Here is a 13,811-nt window from a genome sequence, read left to right as displayed (position 1 = left end):
CGTACATCACAGAATTCATACTGGAGCAAGCCTTACAAATTTGAAGACTGTGAGAGAATTTGGAAGGACTGCTGAACCCTGACTCCACATCAGAGAATTCATATTGGAGAGTAACTATACACATGTAAAGAATGTTGTTGTTTTTTTTTTTAACAAGACCTTTTTTACAAGACCTTTAAGCAATGCTAAACCCTCATTCCTTACCAGAGAATGTACAGTAGAGGTGATTTTACAAATATAAAAATTTGGCAAGCCCTTTCATAGTGCTCAAGCTTCCAGCATTACAGAATTCATACAAGAGAGAAAGCTTATAAGTGTTAAAAATGTGGTAAAGCTTTTGGATTGCTTAACCCTTACGGAGCATCACAGAGTTCATACTGAGGAGAAATACTACAAATGGAAAGAATGTGGCAAACCTCTAGCTGGAAGTCATAACTTGCTCAACATCATCCTTACCATACAGGAGCAAAACTGTAACATGTAAAGAAAGTGGCCAAGCCTTTAAGTGGAATTCAGTCCTTACTGGTTTCCCAAAATGCAGTCTTGGTTAAAACTGTACAAACATAACGAATGAGGAAAGATGTTCTCTTACAGTTCAGAAAACATCAGAGAGTTCAGAGAAGAAAAGTAACTTGAAAGATAAAAATACATAGAAACATATTTCATTGAACCTCAAATGTCCATAAATATCACAGAATCCACAGTATAAAGCAGTGCATCAGTCACTTCAGAGATTACATCAAAAAAGTAATAATACACAGATAATGTGTTACTATGCTTCAAAATATAGAAGGGAGGGATTTTTGGATAGGTATAATTTCAATGTGTTTTTATTTCCATTGACCCTATATGAGATTTGTAACTTGCAATTATTAATGTTTTTTCTACTCCCATAACTCTCAGAAAATTCATTTATTCCTAGTGGGTGTGTGAAACTATGTAGGTGATTATTGTTGCATTAAGTATATTTCTTTCTTAGGTAGGATTCATGCATATCTAATTTTCCATGGAAGATGAAGGACAATGTAACATACAATATATGAGGAAAATCTAAATGAATATTCCTCTTGTTATAACATTGATATAGGTCACCATGAAGTAGGTGTTCAGAACTTCATTCTCCACTTATTAAAACTAAAAAAAATTCTGAATATTACAAATTAAATGTTTTACTAATTGGTCTTTAATGAAAATGAGATGGCAGTCCAGTAAACTACTGATACATCTTCATAATAGTAATCGTGAGAGAGTATGAGTTGATGGGGCTGAAATGAAGAAATCCTCATAGATATCAGAGAATAGCTAGCTCTTCCGTAAAATGACATACAATTGTACATCCACATTTTTATTTTTATTTTATTTTAATTTAATTTTTTTAAAGATTTTATTTATTTGAAAGAGAGAGAGAGGGAGGGAGAGCACAGAAGGAGAGGGAGGAGCAGACTCCCTGCCGAGCAGGAAGCCCGATGTGGGGCTCAATCCCAGGACCCTGAGTTCATGACCTGAGCCGAAGGCACACGCTTAACCGACTGAGCCACCCAGGCGCCCCCTACATCCACATTTTTAGAGAATTACCAGAGTCCTGAAAGTGTTTTAGTAGCAAACTTAAGCTGGTAAGAAGTTAAACTAGACTGCTATAAGATGTCTTCTTTAAGCCTCATGGTAATCACAAAATGAAAAAATGTAGTAGATACACAAAGGATAAAGAGAAAATAACCTAAGTATACCCTTATAGAAAATCATCAAATCACAGATAGAGAGCAAATGAATAAGAAAGGGACAAATAATTCTAAACAGCCAGAAAACAATGAAAAGAATGACAACCGTAACTCCATAGTTGTACTGATACTTGCTTTAAATATAAAGGGACTAAATTCTCCAATCCAAAGACAGATCGCCTGAATGGAAAGAAATACAAGACCCAACCATGTACAGTCTTCAAGAGTTTAAGAAACGTTTTTTTAAAAGATTTTATTTCTTTGACAGAGAGAGACACAGCGAGAGAGGGAACACAAGCAGGGGGAGTGGGAGAGGGAGAAGCAGGCTTCCCGCGGAGCAGGGAGCCCGACACGGGGCTCGATCCCAGGACCCCGGGACCATGACCTGAGCCGAAGGCAGACGATTAATGACTAAGCCACCTAGGTGCCCTGAGTTTAGGAAACTTTAAGAACACACGTAGACTGAAAGCACAGGTGTGGAAAAATATATTCCATGCAAATGGATTCCAAAAGAAAGCAGGTTAGCTGTGCTTACATCAGTCAAAATAAACTTTAAGCCAGAGAGTATAGTAAAACACGGCAAAGGTCATTTAAAATAAAGGGCTCACTTTGTGCAGTGTTTTTAACTATGTGGTGTTTGGCAGAATGTCAAAAAAGATTTCCCCCAGTTTGGTTCTGGGAGGACAGGAATAGTATGATTATGTAACTCGTGTAGTACTTAACCTCTTTCAAAACCAACACCTTTTTCCATAAATGGTGGTGTTTGTCCACATACTTCGATTGTAGCTTGTTTAAGGTTTGTGAACATTGATATCTTAGGATTCCCCTAAACAAGTAGTTGATTTACAAAATCCTTTTTCTGTGTTTTGAGGGTTGGGGGGAAATAAAACACTGAGTAACAATTTGAGGAAAACCTATTGCTTTCAGATTTTGATGTGTATGGAAAAAATACAGTTGCAGTGAAAATCTTGGTAATTTGCTATAACAAGTAGCCAATAATTTATCAAAACTAACTTGTAGAGGGCTAATCTTTTCCACAGCATTCAGTTGTCTAACCTCTTGGTATTATACAGTGCATATTTTTTTCACGTTCTTTAATTAACATTGTTTGCTATTTAAAGATTTTTTTTTTATTTGACAGAGTTAGCACAAGCAGGGGGAGCAGCAGGCAGAGGGAGAGGGAGAAGCAGGCTCCCCGCAGAGCGGGGCGCCCGACGCAGGGCTCCATCCCAGGACCCTGGGATCATGACCTGAGCTAAAGGCAGATAGATGCTTAACTGACTGAGCCACCCAGGTGCCCCTGTTGTTATCTGCTATTTAAAATCCCTAAATAAATTACTTGTGCTTTCAAGCAGGTTACCATAATGCCCTTCAGTAAGATTTCTGATATTATTTCAGGGCAGTATTTCTTTATATACAGTTGTAAATGATAGGCTTTATACGGGTCACTTTTGCCATAGTTGTGATAGTGGATTTAGTTGAAGCTGGGTTTTTTCTGAAATGTACATCTTCCCATAAGAAACCTTTACATTCTAGTTGATTCAAAGTTTTTAGCATAGCTTACATGTGACTAATAGTTGTATACATTATATATGCATTTACTAAATATAAAATATTTACTCCCTTAATATTGAAGAAAGGTAGATAACACATGTACTTATGATTTGTTTGTGTTACATTAAAGCTGTAGGTTTGTATGTTCATGTAGTGTCTGTATTGACAAGACATTTCTTTTTATTGCTTTCTGCTCCTTGAGCTATATAATAATCTTTTTGTGCATTGGATTGTTGTGTTGTTTCGTTCGAATTTGAATACATAGCAGTCACTTTTAACAAATTTTGTTTGATCTATAGTAATCTTTTATACTTTTTCAAGTATATATAACCTGTTTTTCCTAAAAAAATAAAAGGGTCAATTTGACAAATGAATATAACTTTTATAATTATTCACACACCCAACATAAAAGCACTTAACACATTTAGCAACTATTAACAGACGAGAACAAAGGAAGAGACAACAATACATTAGAAGGGGACTTCAATACTGTGCCTTCAATAATGGGTAGATTATCCAGACAGAAAATCAATAAGGGGACCTCAGACTTCAATGATATGAAGCAGACAGACGTCTAACACTGCATCCAGCAACATCTGAAAACACATTCTTCTCACATGCACATGGAACATTCTCCAGTATAGAGTATATGCTGGGCCACAAAACAAGTCTTAATAAATTTATAATTGAAATCATACCAAGAATCTTTTCCAACCACTATGGCATGAAAATAGATGTCAGTTATAAGTTCAAAACTAGAAAATTCACAAATATGTGAAAAACATGCAACATTATTCATAATAGCCAAAATAATGGAAATACCTTGTTCATTGTCAGATGAGTAGATAATATGGTACGTATGTACAATGTATACTAGATATAATTAACAATACATTTGAGGGCGCCTGGGTGGCTCAGTTGTTAAGCGTCTGCCTTCGGCTCAGGTCATGATCCCAGGGTCCTGGGATCGAGCCCCGCATCGGGCTCCCTGCTCAGCGGGAAGCCTGCTTCTCCCTCTCCCACTCCCCCAGCTGGTGTTCCTGCTCTCGCTCTCTCTTTCTCTGTCAAATAAATAAATAAAATCTTTAAAAACAAAACAAAACAAAAAAACAATACATTTGAAAGTTGCTAAGAGAATAGCTCTTAAAAATTCTTATCACACGAAAACTTGTAACTCTGAGGTGATAACTATGTTTTGCAATATATACATAAATCATAATGCACCTTAAAATAATGTTATATGTTAATTATATCTCAATGAAACTGATAAAAAGTGAAATAAGCAGATTAGGGGTTTCCTAGCCGCAGGGATAAGACAATGGGGATGGTGACAGTTAAAGAATATGAAGTCTCTTTAAGAGGTGATTCGAGGTAAAATTGACTATGGTTTCCTTGCACCTATTGTGAATCAGTTAAAAACCTACCATTTGTACATTTTAAATGGGTAAATTATACAGCATGTAAATTCTATGCAAATAAAGCTGTTTAAAAAGAACCCCAAATAAGAAATGCCTGTATAAGAAGACCTAGTATTATATCAAGACTACATAAGTTGAACTATTAAACACACATATATGTGTAAGAGTTCAAAGAGAATTTTAGGATTTAACTTTCTCCTGTGTTTTAAATTTTGTGATAATACAAAAACAGTTTAAAAGAAGCACATGGGAAGGATGTTTTGTCAAATTACACATTAGTATGAGTTATGTTCCACACTTTGATGTTGGATGAAGAAAATGTACCGATGCTAAAATCTGGGTTTCTCCAAGGAAACAGTATCAATAGAATGGATATCTATGTATCTCTTTTTGTATCTTCAATATATTTCTATAGACCTAGAGATACAGAAATAGATATAGGCATATCATAAAGTAGAAATAGATCTCTATTTGTCTTTGTATCTCTCCATATATAGAGAGAGGGAAAGACTTCTTTGATGAATTTGCTAACCCACTTGTGAAAGATGGCAAGTCTGATGTCTGCAAGGAAGTCCAGCAGGCTAGAGGGCTAGGGAGGAGCTGATGTTGAAGTTGGAGAATCTGAAGACAGTCTGGAAACAGACATAGGTCAGTAGGAAAAAGCACCTTTGGAATATACAGTTAATTACTATGTTCTCCGGAATAGACTGTCTAGTGAGTGGTATGGATTTATTTGCATACAACTTTAATATAAACGATTTGAAATGGAAAAAAATACAAATAATTTCTAAAAAGAGTTAAACATCATCTTAGAATATTTTGACTAAATATATGGGAATATATAGCATTTTCAAGCAAGCACTAGTGCATGCCTTCAACCAAAGACAAAATTAGAATTATGGTAGATATATAACAATATAGTAAAGAACATACACATTTTCTTAGATATTATAAGTAAATAAAAATTAGTGGAGAAAATATTTTAATTATTAAACAGGATTAAAAGACAAAAAATACCTCTGCAATTTAAAGCTTATTTTTCTAAGTATAGGAAAAATTAATCGATAGAATAACTTGAATATTCAATAATGAAAATTGCTCAAATTTCACAGCTAGTAAGTAGAATACAAATAAATACAGAGACATCACTTTTAGCCTCATGACAGACAAGATTAAAATGAGTGGTAATAAGGAGCGTTGGTGAGGCCAGGAGGAAGAACATACACTGTGTATAAAATGGGATATAAGTGTAACTTTGGGGAATAGCTCCTGTCCAGTAGCTATAAAAATTTTGAATTCATTCACCTTTGAAGCAGTAATTACAGTTTACATTCCACAACTCAATGCGATATATACAAATCTGTCTGAAACAGAAATCACATTTTCTTTATATGGAGGAAATAAATAATGACATAGGTGATCAATAAGAAAATATTTACATGGATATTTTAAGGTATGTCCTAATTCCATTTTTACTAATAAAACATCTCTAGGGGCGCCGGGGTGGCTCCGTTGGTTAAGCGTCTGCCTTTGACTCAAGTCACGATCCCAGGGTCCTCAGAGCAAGACCCGCGACAGGCTCCCTGCTCATGGGGAGCCGGCTGGTAGCTCTCCCTCTGCCTCTGCCCCTCCCCCCGCTCATGGTCTGTCCGTTGCACTCTGTCTCTCTCTCAAATAAATCTTTTTAAAGAAAATCTCTAAAGTAGATCACACAAATGTTGAGAAAAGCTGCATCACATTGTATGACACAACATGCACATAAAATAGCATGCGTCTTTTTAACTAAATTTCCATCTATATTTATAAAAGACTTAACATTATACAGCTAGAAAATCCGAGTGTATGTTTCTGTAGAGACGGAGTCATAATGCACATATAATAGTAAAGAATATAATTTATTTCTCATTCAGAAGTGTTTGAAATATTTACCCAAGAAGAGATGTTGCTTTGGTAACAACTGTGGAACCACACTTGAAACTGTCCATCTGATCACAAAGCCAAAGTTCTAGGTTGTTTCCTAGTTAAACTGTAAGCATTTTTCTCTTATTTATAATGAATGCTCCAGAACAATTATTCGATATACAACTGGCCTTCAGTTCAATGCATGTAGTATATGTTATTTGACAGACCTCCAGTTTTTAGATATCTAGGTTGATTCTATTTTTAAAAATTTTATTTTATTTTATTTTAAAGATTTTGTTTATTTGACAGAGAGAGACACGGCGAGAGAGGGAACACAAGCAGGGGGAGTGGGGGAGGGAGAAGCAGGCTTCCCGCGGAGCAGGGAGCCCGACGCGGGGCTCGATTCCAGGACCCTGGGATCATGACCTGAGCCGAAGGCAGACGCTTAACGACCGAGCCACCCAGGTGCCCCCAAAATTTTATTCTTTAAGAAATCAAGTTTGTCATATGATTTTAAAGACAGTGTTGGTAAGAACTGATTGCAGGTTATGGAATGATTTATGCTATTCCCTATAACACCTCTATTTGGTATTTGGTATTCAGTAATGTGCTCGTTCATCCTCTAATGAGTTTCTTAAGTTCTGGCAGAGGCAAGTACTCTGCATTTTTCAGGACTTTGCACTTTTTTGGGGCCACTGACCCCGCCTGGATTACATGTGCTGTTTCTTTAATCCCGGTCTACACGGAGCAGCCCGAGTATCCAGTGTCCATCCACTAAGCACGACAGGCGGTCGTCCTCTTCGATATCCAGAAACTGCCAACTCCCAAAGGATCTTGGGCATCAAAGCTGACCCACCCCCATCGCAAACCATCTCAAAAGCTCTAGGTCATTATTTCATGGTGAAAATTGTTCAGGGCATGTAAAAAGCCTGAGGAGAAAGAAGTGAGAACTGACAGGAGATTCTATGATATAGGGGAGGAATATTCAGAGAGCCAGCCTTCAGTAGAACAAGAAAAACAAGTCAATGAAAAGAAGCCCATTGAGCAGGACACCTCAGAGGTAGAGAAGTAAAGGGTTTCAAGTTGCAAAAAGATGGAATTGCACAAAGACAGGAAACATCACGGACCTGAGACATCCCATCACTCAAAACCAGGGGGGAGTCTCCTTCTCCCTCTGCCTGCCGCTCCCCCTGCTTGTGCTCTCTCTCTCTCTCAAATAAATAAAATCTTAAAAAAAAAAAAAAAAACATTTCTCTATCCTGTTAAAAAAATGTAAACGCAACAACAAAAACTCTCAGAACTACTAATTTACCCTTTCTGTATTTTTCTGTTCTTCCGTATTTCACTCTTATAGTATACGAACGCTTTTTTTTTAATCAATAGGGAAACAGAAGATGAGGTAGATAGGTGGGGCCCAGTATCTACATCTTCATGGTTAGTACAGGACCCCTAGTGCCTACCCAGCTCGCAGGGTATTATTGGGATGAAATATCATATATGTGAAGTTGCCAACACGGTGCACCATAACTTCCTTGTGAACACAAAATTAGTGCTCAATCAACATTGCAGTAATCAGTGTATACACGTTGTTTTCCAAATAGAGACTTGCTCAGACATCAGTGCATTCACTAGCCTTCTTTCTGTAAACCTTAAGGTGCTATATAAGCATGTGGTCCTTCAGGGTGGTGATGTTGGTCTTTGCTGGGAACCGACAGTAAACTCACAACAGTGAAAAGTAAATAGTAAACTCTTTCCTGGGAACTCACCAGGAGTTTTTTGTGTTGACGTAAGATGGTGGGTGTGGGGGGCTCAGGTGTGCTGTGCCTGCATTCTCTAGTGTAGCCACTAAACGAGGGTCTCCAGGAGCAGCCTCAGCACTAACAAGGAACTTGTGATAGATGCCAATTCTCGGACCCCATTCCAAACCTTCAGAATCACCATTTCTTCTATGGAACCTGGAACACCAAATGATTTCTATGCACATTAAAACTTGAAAGCACTTAAGTGCTTATCAGCCGGGGTTTACAGAGAAGATCCCATGGCGAGTTTTAAGAACCACCATCACCTGGGCCCTCTGCCAGAGTCTGTCTATTGGTCAGGGTGGGCACATCAGTGCTGCTTTAACCGTGTGCTTCAGGTGCTTCTCGGGTAGACCAGGGTGAAGCCCCAGGATTCGCAGATACACTCGTGAGAGCTGAGTCCGGCTTTCTGGTGAAGAGAAGATAACAGACTGTTTGGTCTGCGATTGGAAGGGGCAGGTCAGTGCAGCCCACGTTCCCCGTGCTGTGGCAGGACTTGTGGTTTTCTGTGGGAGGGGAGGACATCTGAAACCAGGAAGGAGAAAAACACACAAGTGTCCACATAGGAGCTCCTTTTTTCTGAATCTTTCCTGTGACAAAGGAGAGGTCGGCCGTTTGTGCATTTCAAGATCCTTCTGCCTCTGAGCTGATGATAGCAGGTAATGAGGCCGTGTTGAGGCTTTTAAAGGCTTACAGGTGTGATTTCTCTACACACTCTCACCCGAGAAAACAATCAAGAGCAGGAGGGAGAGGAAGAAATGGCTGCTTCTCAGGTAAGTTTTGTCTTGACTTAGCTCAGGGCAGTGTCCCCATTTCTTACCCAAATGCCATGTGTGTAAAATTTGCACGTACACTTCTCTACCTCTGTTTGTCCTTCCTAACGATTTTGTTTTGGACTATTTATCCTTTTAATGATAGTCAACGTGAACTCTTTAGGATATTTCTCTCTTACATCCCTGGGGCTGTCTCTCCATTTTCTCCAACTGGGCTTTTTAAGCAGCATGAAGAATTCCTACCATGAATTCATGACATGGTACTATTGAAAATATTCCCACTATGACAGATCAACAAGAGGATGTGTTGATACTCAAGATTCTCACTTGGGGATGTGTTGGGTTTCAGGACCCCAGTGAAGGGGGAGAATATATAATATTTAGGTTCTGTCTGGGTGTGGTCTGAGTCTTTGGAAACTAGATGAACATGAACAAACCAGGTGGCTGTTGTGCCCGGGATAAGTCAATGTTCTGAAAAAGAAACTTGCTGTCTAGATTGCTTCAAAGAAAGACTTTGAAATAAAGATTACAGGACATGGGAACAATCTGTGGCTTGAAATTTCATAACTGCTATATTTTCACATTTGAAATCCTATTTGGGTTTTTTTTTTTGTTTTTTTTTTTTTTTAGTAACCAATATCGCAGCAGTGATGAGTCCTATGTGCTTCAGGCCCATGATTCCAATTTTTCTCATTACAGCTGATGTTAACTTTGTTCACTTTGTTCAGGGTCTCTCTGCCAGATTCCCCCGGAAAATGAAGGCTCTCACCTTTGTATACTGGAGATCCTGGTCTTTGCAAATAAAGGTTCTAAATTAGTCTGGACCTTTAAGTTTCCATTTTATTCTGCACAATGGCACAGATGTTGTCTTTATTTTTGTATTTTTAGCAAAAGGAAACAAGTATATAATTATATGTTCACATGTCTTAAAATTTTATAGTGTAACTCAGCCCAAATGACATCATTTCAAGGAAATAATCAGGCGTTTGTTGGTGTAAGGAAGTATTCATGATGTTTTATCTTGGCTTGAACATTTCCCTTCCCTGAGGTTATCTGCAACCTTCCCTCTATATTTGTGATAATTCTAGAAACTACATGGCATAGAATATTGTTGCTCACATCTTAAAATCAGATTTCTATTTTTTTTAAGATTTTATTTATTTGACCAAAAGAGCACAAGTAGGGGGAGCACCAGGGGCAGAGGGAGAGGGAGAAGCAGGCTCCCCGCTGAGCAAGGAGCCTGATACGGGGCTCAGTCCCAGGACTCCGGGACCACGACCCGAGCCGAAGGCAGACGCTCAACCAACTGAGCCACCCAGGCGCCCCAGATATCTATTATTTTTGATTCAGTAGTACTTGTAAGCGGAGTTAAGGAGCTTAACATTGAAAAAGCTTTCCTAAGTATTCTAAAAAGGCCATTACAGAATTGCATTTCAAGAAATAATTTTCTAGGGGCGCCTGGGTGGCTCAGTTGGTTAAGCCACTGCCTTCGGCTCAGGTCATGAACCTGGAGTCCCGGGGTCGAGTCCCACATCGGGCTCCCAGCTCAGCGGGGAGTCTGCTTCTCCCTCTGACCCTCTTCCCTCTCGTGCTATCTCTCATTCTCTCTCTCAAATAAATAAATAAAATCTTTAAAAAAAAAAGAAATAATTTTCTATATGCTTCTCTACCGAGCATAGTGCTGGATTTGAAATTGTGCATTCTCCATCAAGTCATGTTTTTTTCTTATAAACAGGGCTTGCTCTCTCCAGACTGTGTCTGGTCAACTTCTTTAGAAAAGGAAAGAGCCCGACCCATGAAGAGAAAGGAGACAGTAGCCACACACCCAGGTAGGTGGGAATGAATGAAGCAGATGACACAGGTGGGGGCTAAAGGAGAAACCTCGACCTTAAAATGTGGCTTAGGATGCTCTGCTTGAATGGAATGATTCTGGAAGCTTATGTTTAATTCTCTGGTGGTCACAGAGGGACATCTCCTGTCTCACTCTTCATGTGCTCCTACATCCTCTAAGGACTTCTGTTCTAGTGTCTTCCATGACATTCACAGTGAAATCCAAAAGCATCCCCATGGCCAGTGAGAGTGTATGTGATCTGATTGCTATTCCATTGCTTGTGGAAGCATGTGAAAATCTGTACACCTAGGTAGTTTCAAAGTGGAGGCCCCAATGTGATTTACTCTAATTTTTGGGTGCACTGGTCTCCTGCAGACACACACAAAGTATGGTACAAAATCAGGAATGTTGTGTAGACTGACCCCCCCATCGAGTCTTATGCAGAACAGCCCTCCCCATGGAGGCTTTCCCACTGACTAGACCCTGTGCTCTGTCCTCAGAAATGTACTTGAGGGGGTGCCTGGGTGCAGACAGTTGGGCATCCGACCCTTGGTTTCCGCTCAAGTTTTGATCTCAGGGTCTGGGATCAAGCTCTGTGTTGGGCTCCGCACTCATTGTGGAGTCTACTTAAGACTCTCTCTGCCCCTCCCCTTTGAAATAGGTCTTAAAAAGAAAAAAATATGTACTTGAGAGCCTCAATGTTTACATTGGTGTCACAGTGGAATGAGTTGGGCCACTTCATTAAGACCTAATTAATGCTAGGCTCCATCAAGGACAAAGTGCCAGAAACTTTAGGGCTGGGACATTAGAAATGGTAGTTCTAAAAGCTACACAGGGGTTCCCAACGTGAAGCAAAACCTGAGACCAGCTCTTCTGAACATTGCTTGTCAAAATTTCATATATATATACAAACCAGTTGAGGTTCCCATTAAAAACAGACTCTGGGAACCCACACTCCGATATCATGAATCCCTAGGTGTGGATGAAGCCCATTGATGTGTACTTCTAACAGCCATTGATGTTGCTGTTCCCAGGCTTTGTTTCCAGTAGCCCTAATCTAGAGAAAGCAGAAGAGCACACCTGAGTCCCTCATACCAAACCATCCTATGTCAACAAATAACTGCCATTCCCAGTGAAGACTACTAGCAGCTTCCACAAAGATGAGATTTTCTGCTCATCCCCTGCAAGTTGGGAAGGGTCTAGATAAGGCAGGGGAATCTGAGCAAGGCTGTTGGGGATAAATCGTATGTGCTCATTCGTGAAAGGAATGTTTATTGAGCATCTACTACGTGCTCCAGGTATATGAGGATGCAGGGCCCAGGACACTGCTGGGAATCTTGCATACATCATACATGTTAAACTTTCTAATGCCCTGTACTATATGATCATTTTTCCCAGTAGGATTTGGATACTGGCTGTGCCTTCTTGGGAGTAGAAATTCTATTTTCATGATCAGTAAGCTTAAAAACAATGTTGGATCTGATGGCACATATATAGAGAGCAGACTGGGAGACAGGAAGGAAGGGTGGAGTAGAGGCTCTGAGGGAAATCTGAAGGGTTTTTATGTATTTGGTTAACTTTAATGCGTGGACTATCAATGGACATCCCAGGAGTGGAAGGTGGGATGCTGTGTGTTATCTTGGAAGCACTGTTTTAACCGGAAAGGTGAAACTGACCCACCAAATTATAAGTCCTTTGTTCTCCTTTACCTGAGTCTGAGCCTCAGGACAGTGTGAATGCCAACTTGGGCCACCCAGGAGATGGAGCTGACAGGAATTCTGTTTTCTGAACTGTTTTGAGAAGTGAGGATCAGGGCCTGGCAGAGGAGTGTGGAGGGCAGTTTTGTGGTCTCAGGTTATTGGCAGAATCTGAACTGACAATTTTCTTAGGCTCTGCAAGCCTCGTTTAGGCAGAGGGACTATCTCCTATGGAGGTTCGGGGGCAGCTGAGCTCTGTGCCCACAGTGTTAGGCCTGAAGTTTGAAACAGGTATCCAGGGGTGTCAGAAGGTCTGCTGGAGAGGTTGGACTGATGGGCACCTTAAGTGTTCATATTGCACAGGGTGATCAGGGATGACCAATCCCTGTTCCCCATCCGCTCTGGTGTCCTCTGCATTGTGGCAGGTGCCTGACTCAGGACCTTGAGGGGTTCACCTGTGTTCTTTCTCTGCACACATGTGAAGTTTTGGCACTAGGAAGGGCAGAGATGGGCGAGGGCATCAAAAACTCTGAACGTGATAACACCATCAGAGGGAGATCTGGTCTGACGTAGATCTGGTCCCAGCTTGCCTGAAGGGTGATGTCAGACGTCTGGATTTGATTGAGATGGGATTCAAGACTGGTGCTCTGGAGACCAGGGCAGGTGAAGGGAGGAGCGCGTGACTGCAGGTTTTGGCCCTGAGAAGGGCAGTGTGTGCCATGAGTCCTCTGTGCTCATGTGTAACACCTGGTGGGAAACTCGTGGGGAGCCATAACCGGGAGTGAAATCTGGGGAAGTGAGATGGAGTCCTGTTAGTTTCTTGTGCGCATGTGTGAAGGTGAGCGGGGAGAGGCAGGAAAAGATGTCACACTGAGTTCTGAGCCTACGTTGCAAACGGGAGAGAAACGTAGGCTACATCAGAAAAGTGCTCCAAATGAAAGGTGGTAGTGTTTAATGTTAAAAGATGAAGTCATATGGGCCACGTGGGTGACTCAGTTGGTTAAGCATGGGATTCTCATTGTGGCTAAGGTCAAGATCTCAGGATGGTGAGATTGAGCCCCCAGTATGGACTCTGAGCTCGGTGCAGAGTCGGTTTGAGACTCTGTCATTCTCTCTCCA

The 13,811-nt window shown here is 40.3% G+C and overlaps 1 protein-coding gene across 1 annotated transcript in view; it reads left to right on the top strand.

The window, feature by feature from the left end:
* Positions 1-13,811, top strand: part of LOC113936205 (putative protein ZNF720) — a 94,751-nt gene that overhangs the window by 23,269 nt on the left and 57,671 nt on the right. Inside the window, exon 4 of the mRNA XM_035724912.1 lies at positions 10,900-10,993. Within this exon, the coding sequence (XP_035580805.1) occupies positions 10,900-10,993 (94 nt within the window). The remainder of the gene's footprint in view (positions 1-10,899; positions 10,994-13,811) is intronic.

The sequence above is a fragment of the Zalophus californianus genome, chromosome 17, assembly GCF_009762305.2.
Source record: "Zalophus californianus isolate mZalCal1 chromosome 17, mZalCal1.pri.v2, whole genome shotgun sequence".
NCBI classification, from domain to species: Eukaryota; Metazoa; Chordata; class Mammalia; order Carnivora; family Otariidae; genus Zalophus; species Zalophus californianus.
The sequence above is the reverse complement of the archived record's forward strand: the minus strand, read 5'-3'. Positions and strand labels throughout refer to the sequence as shown.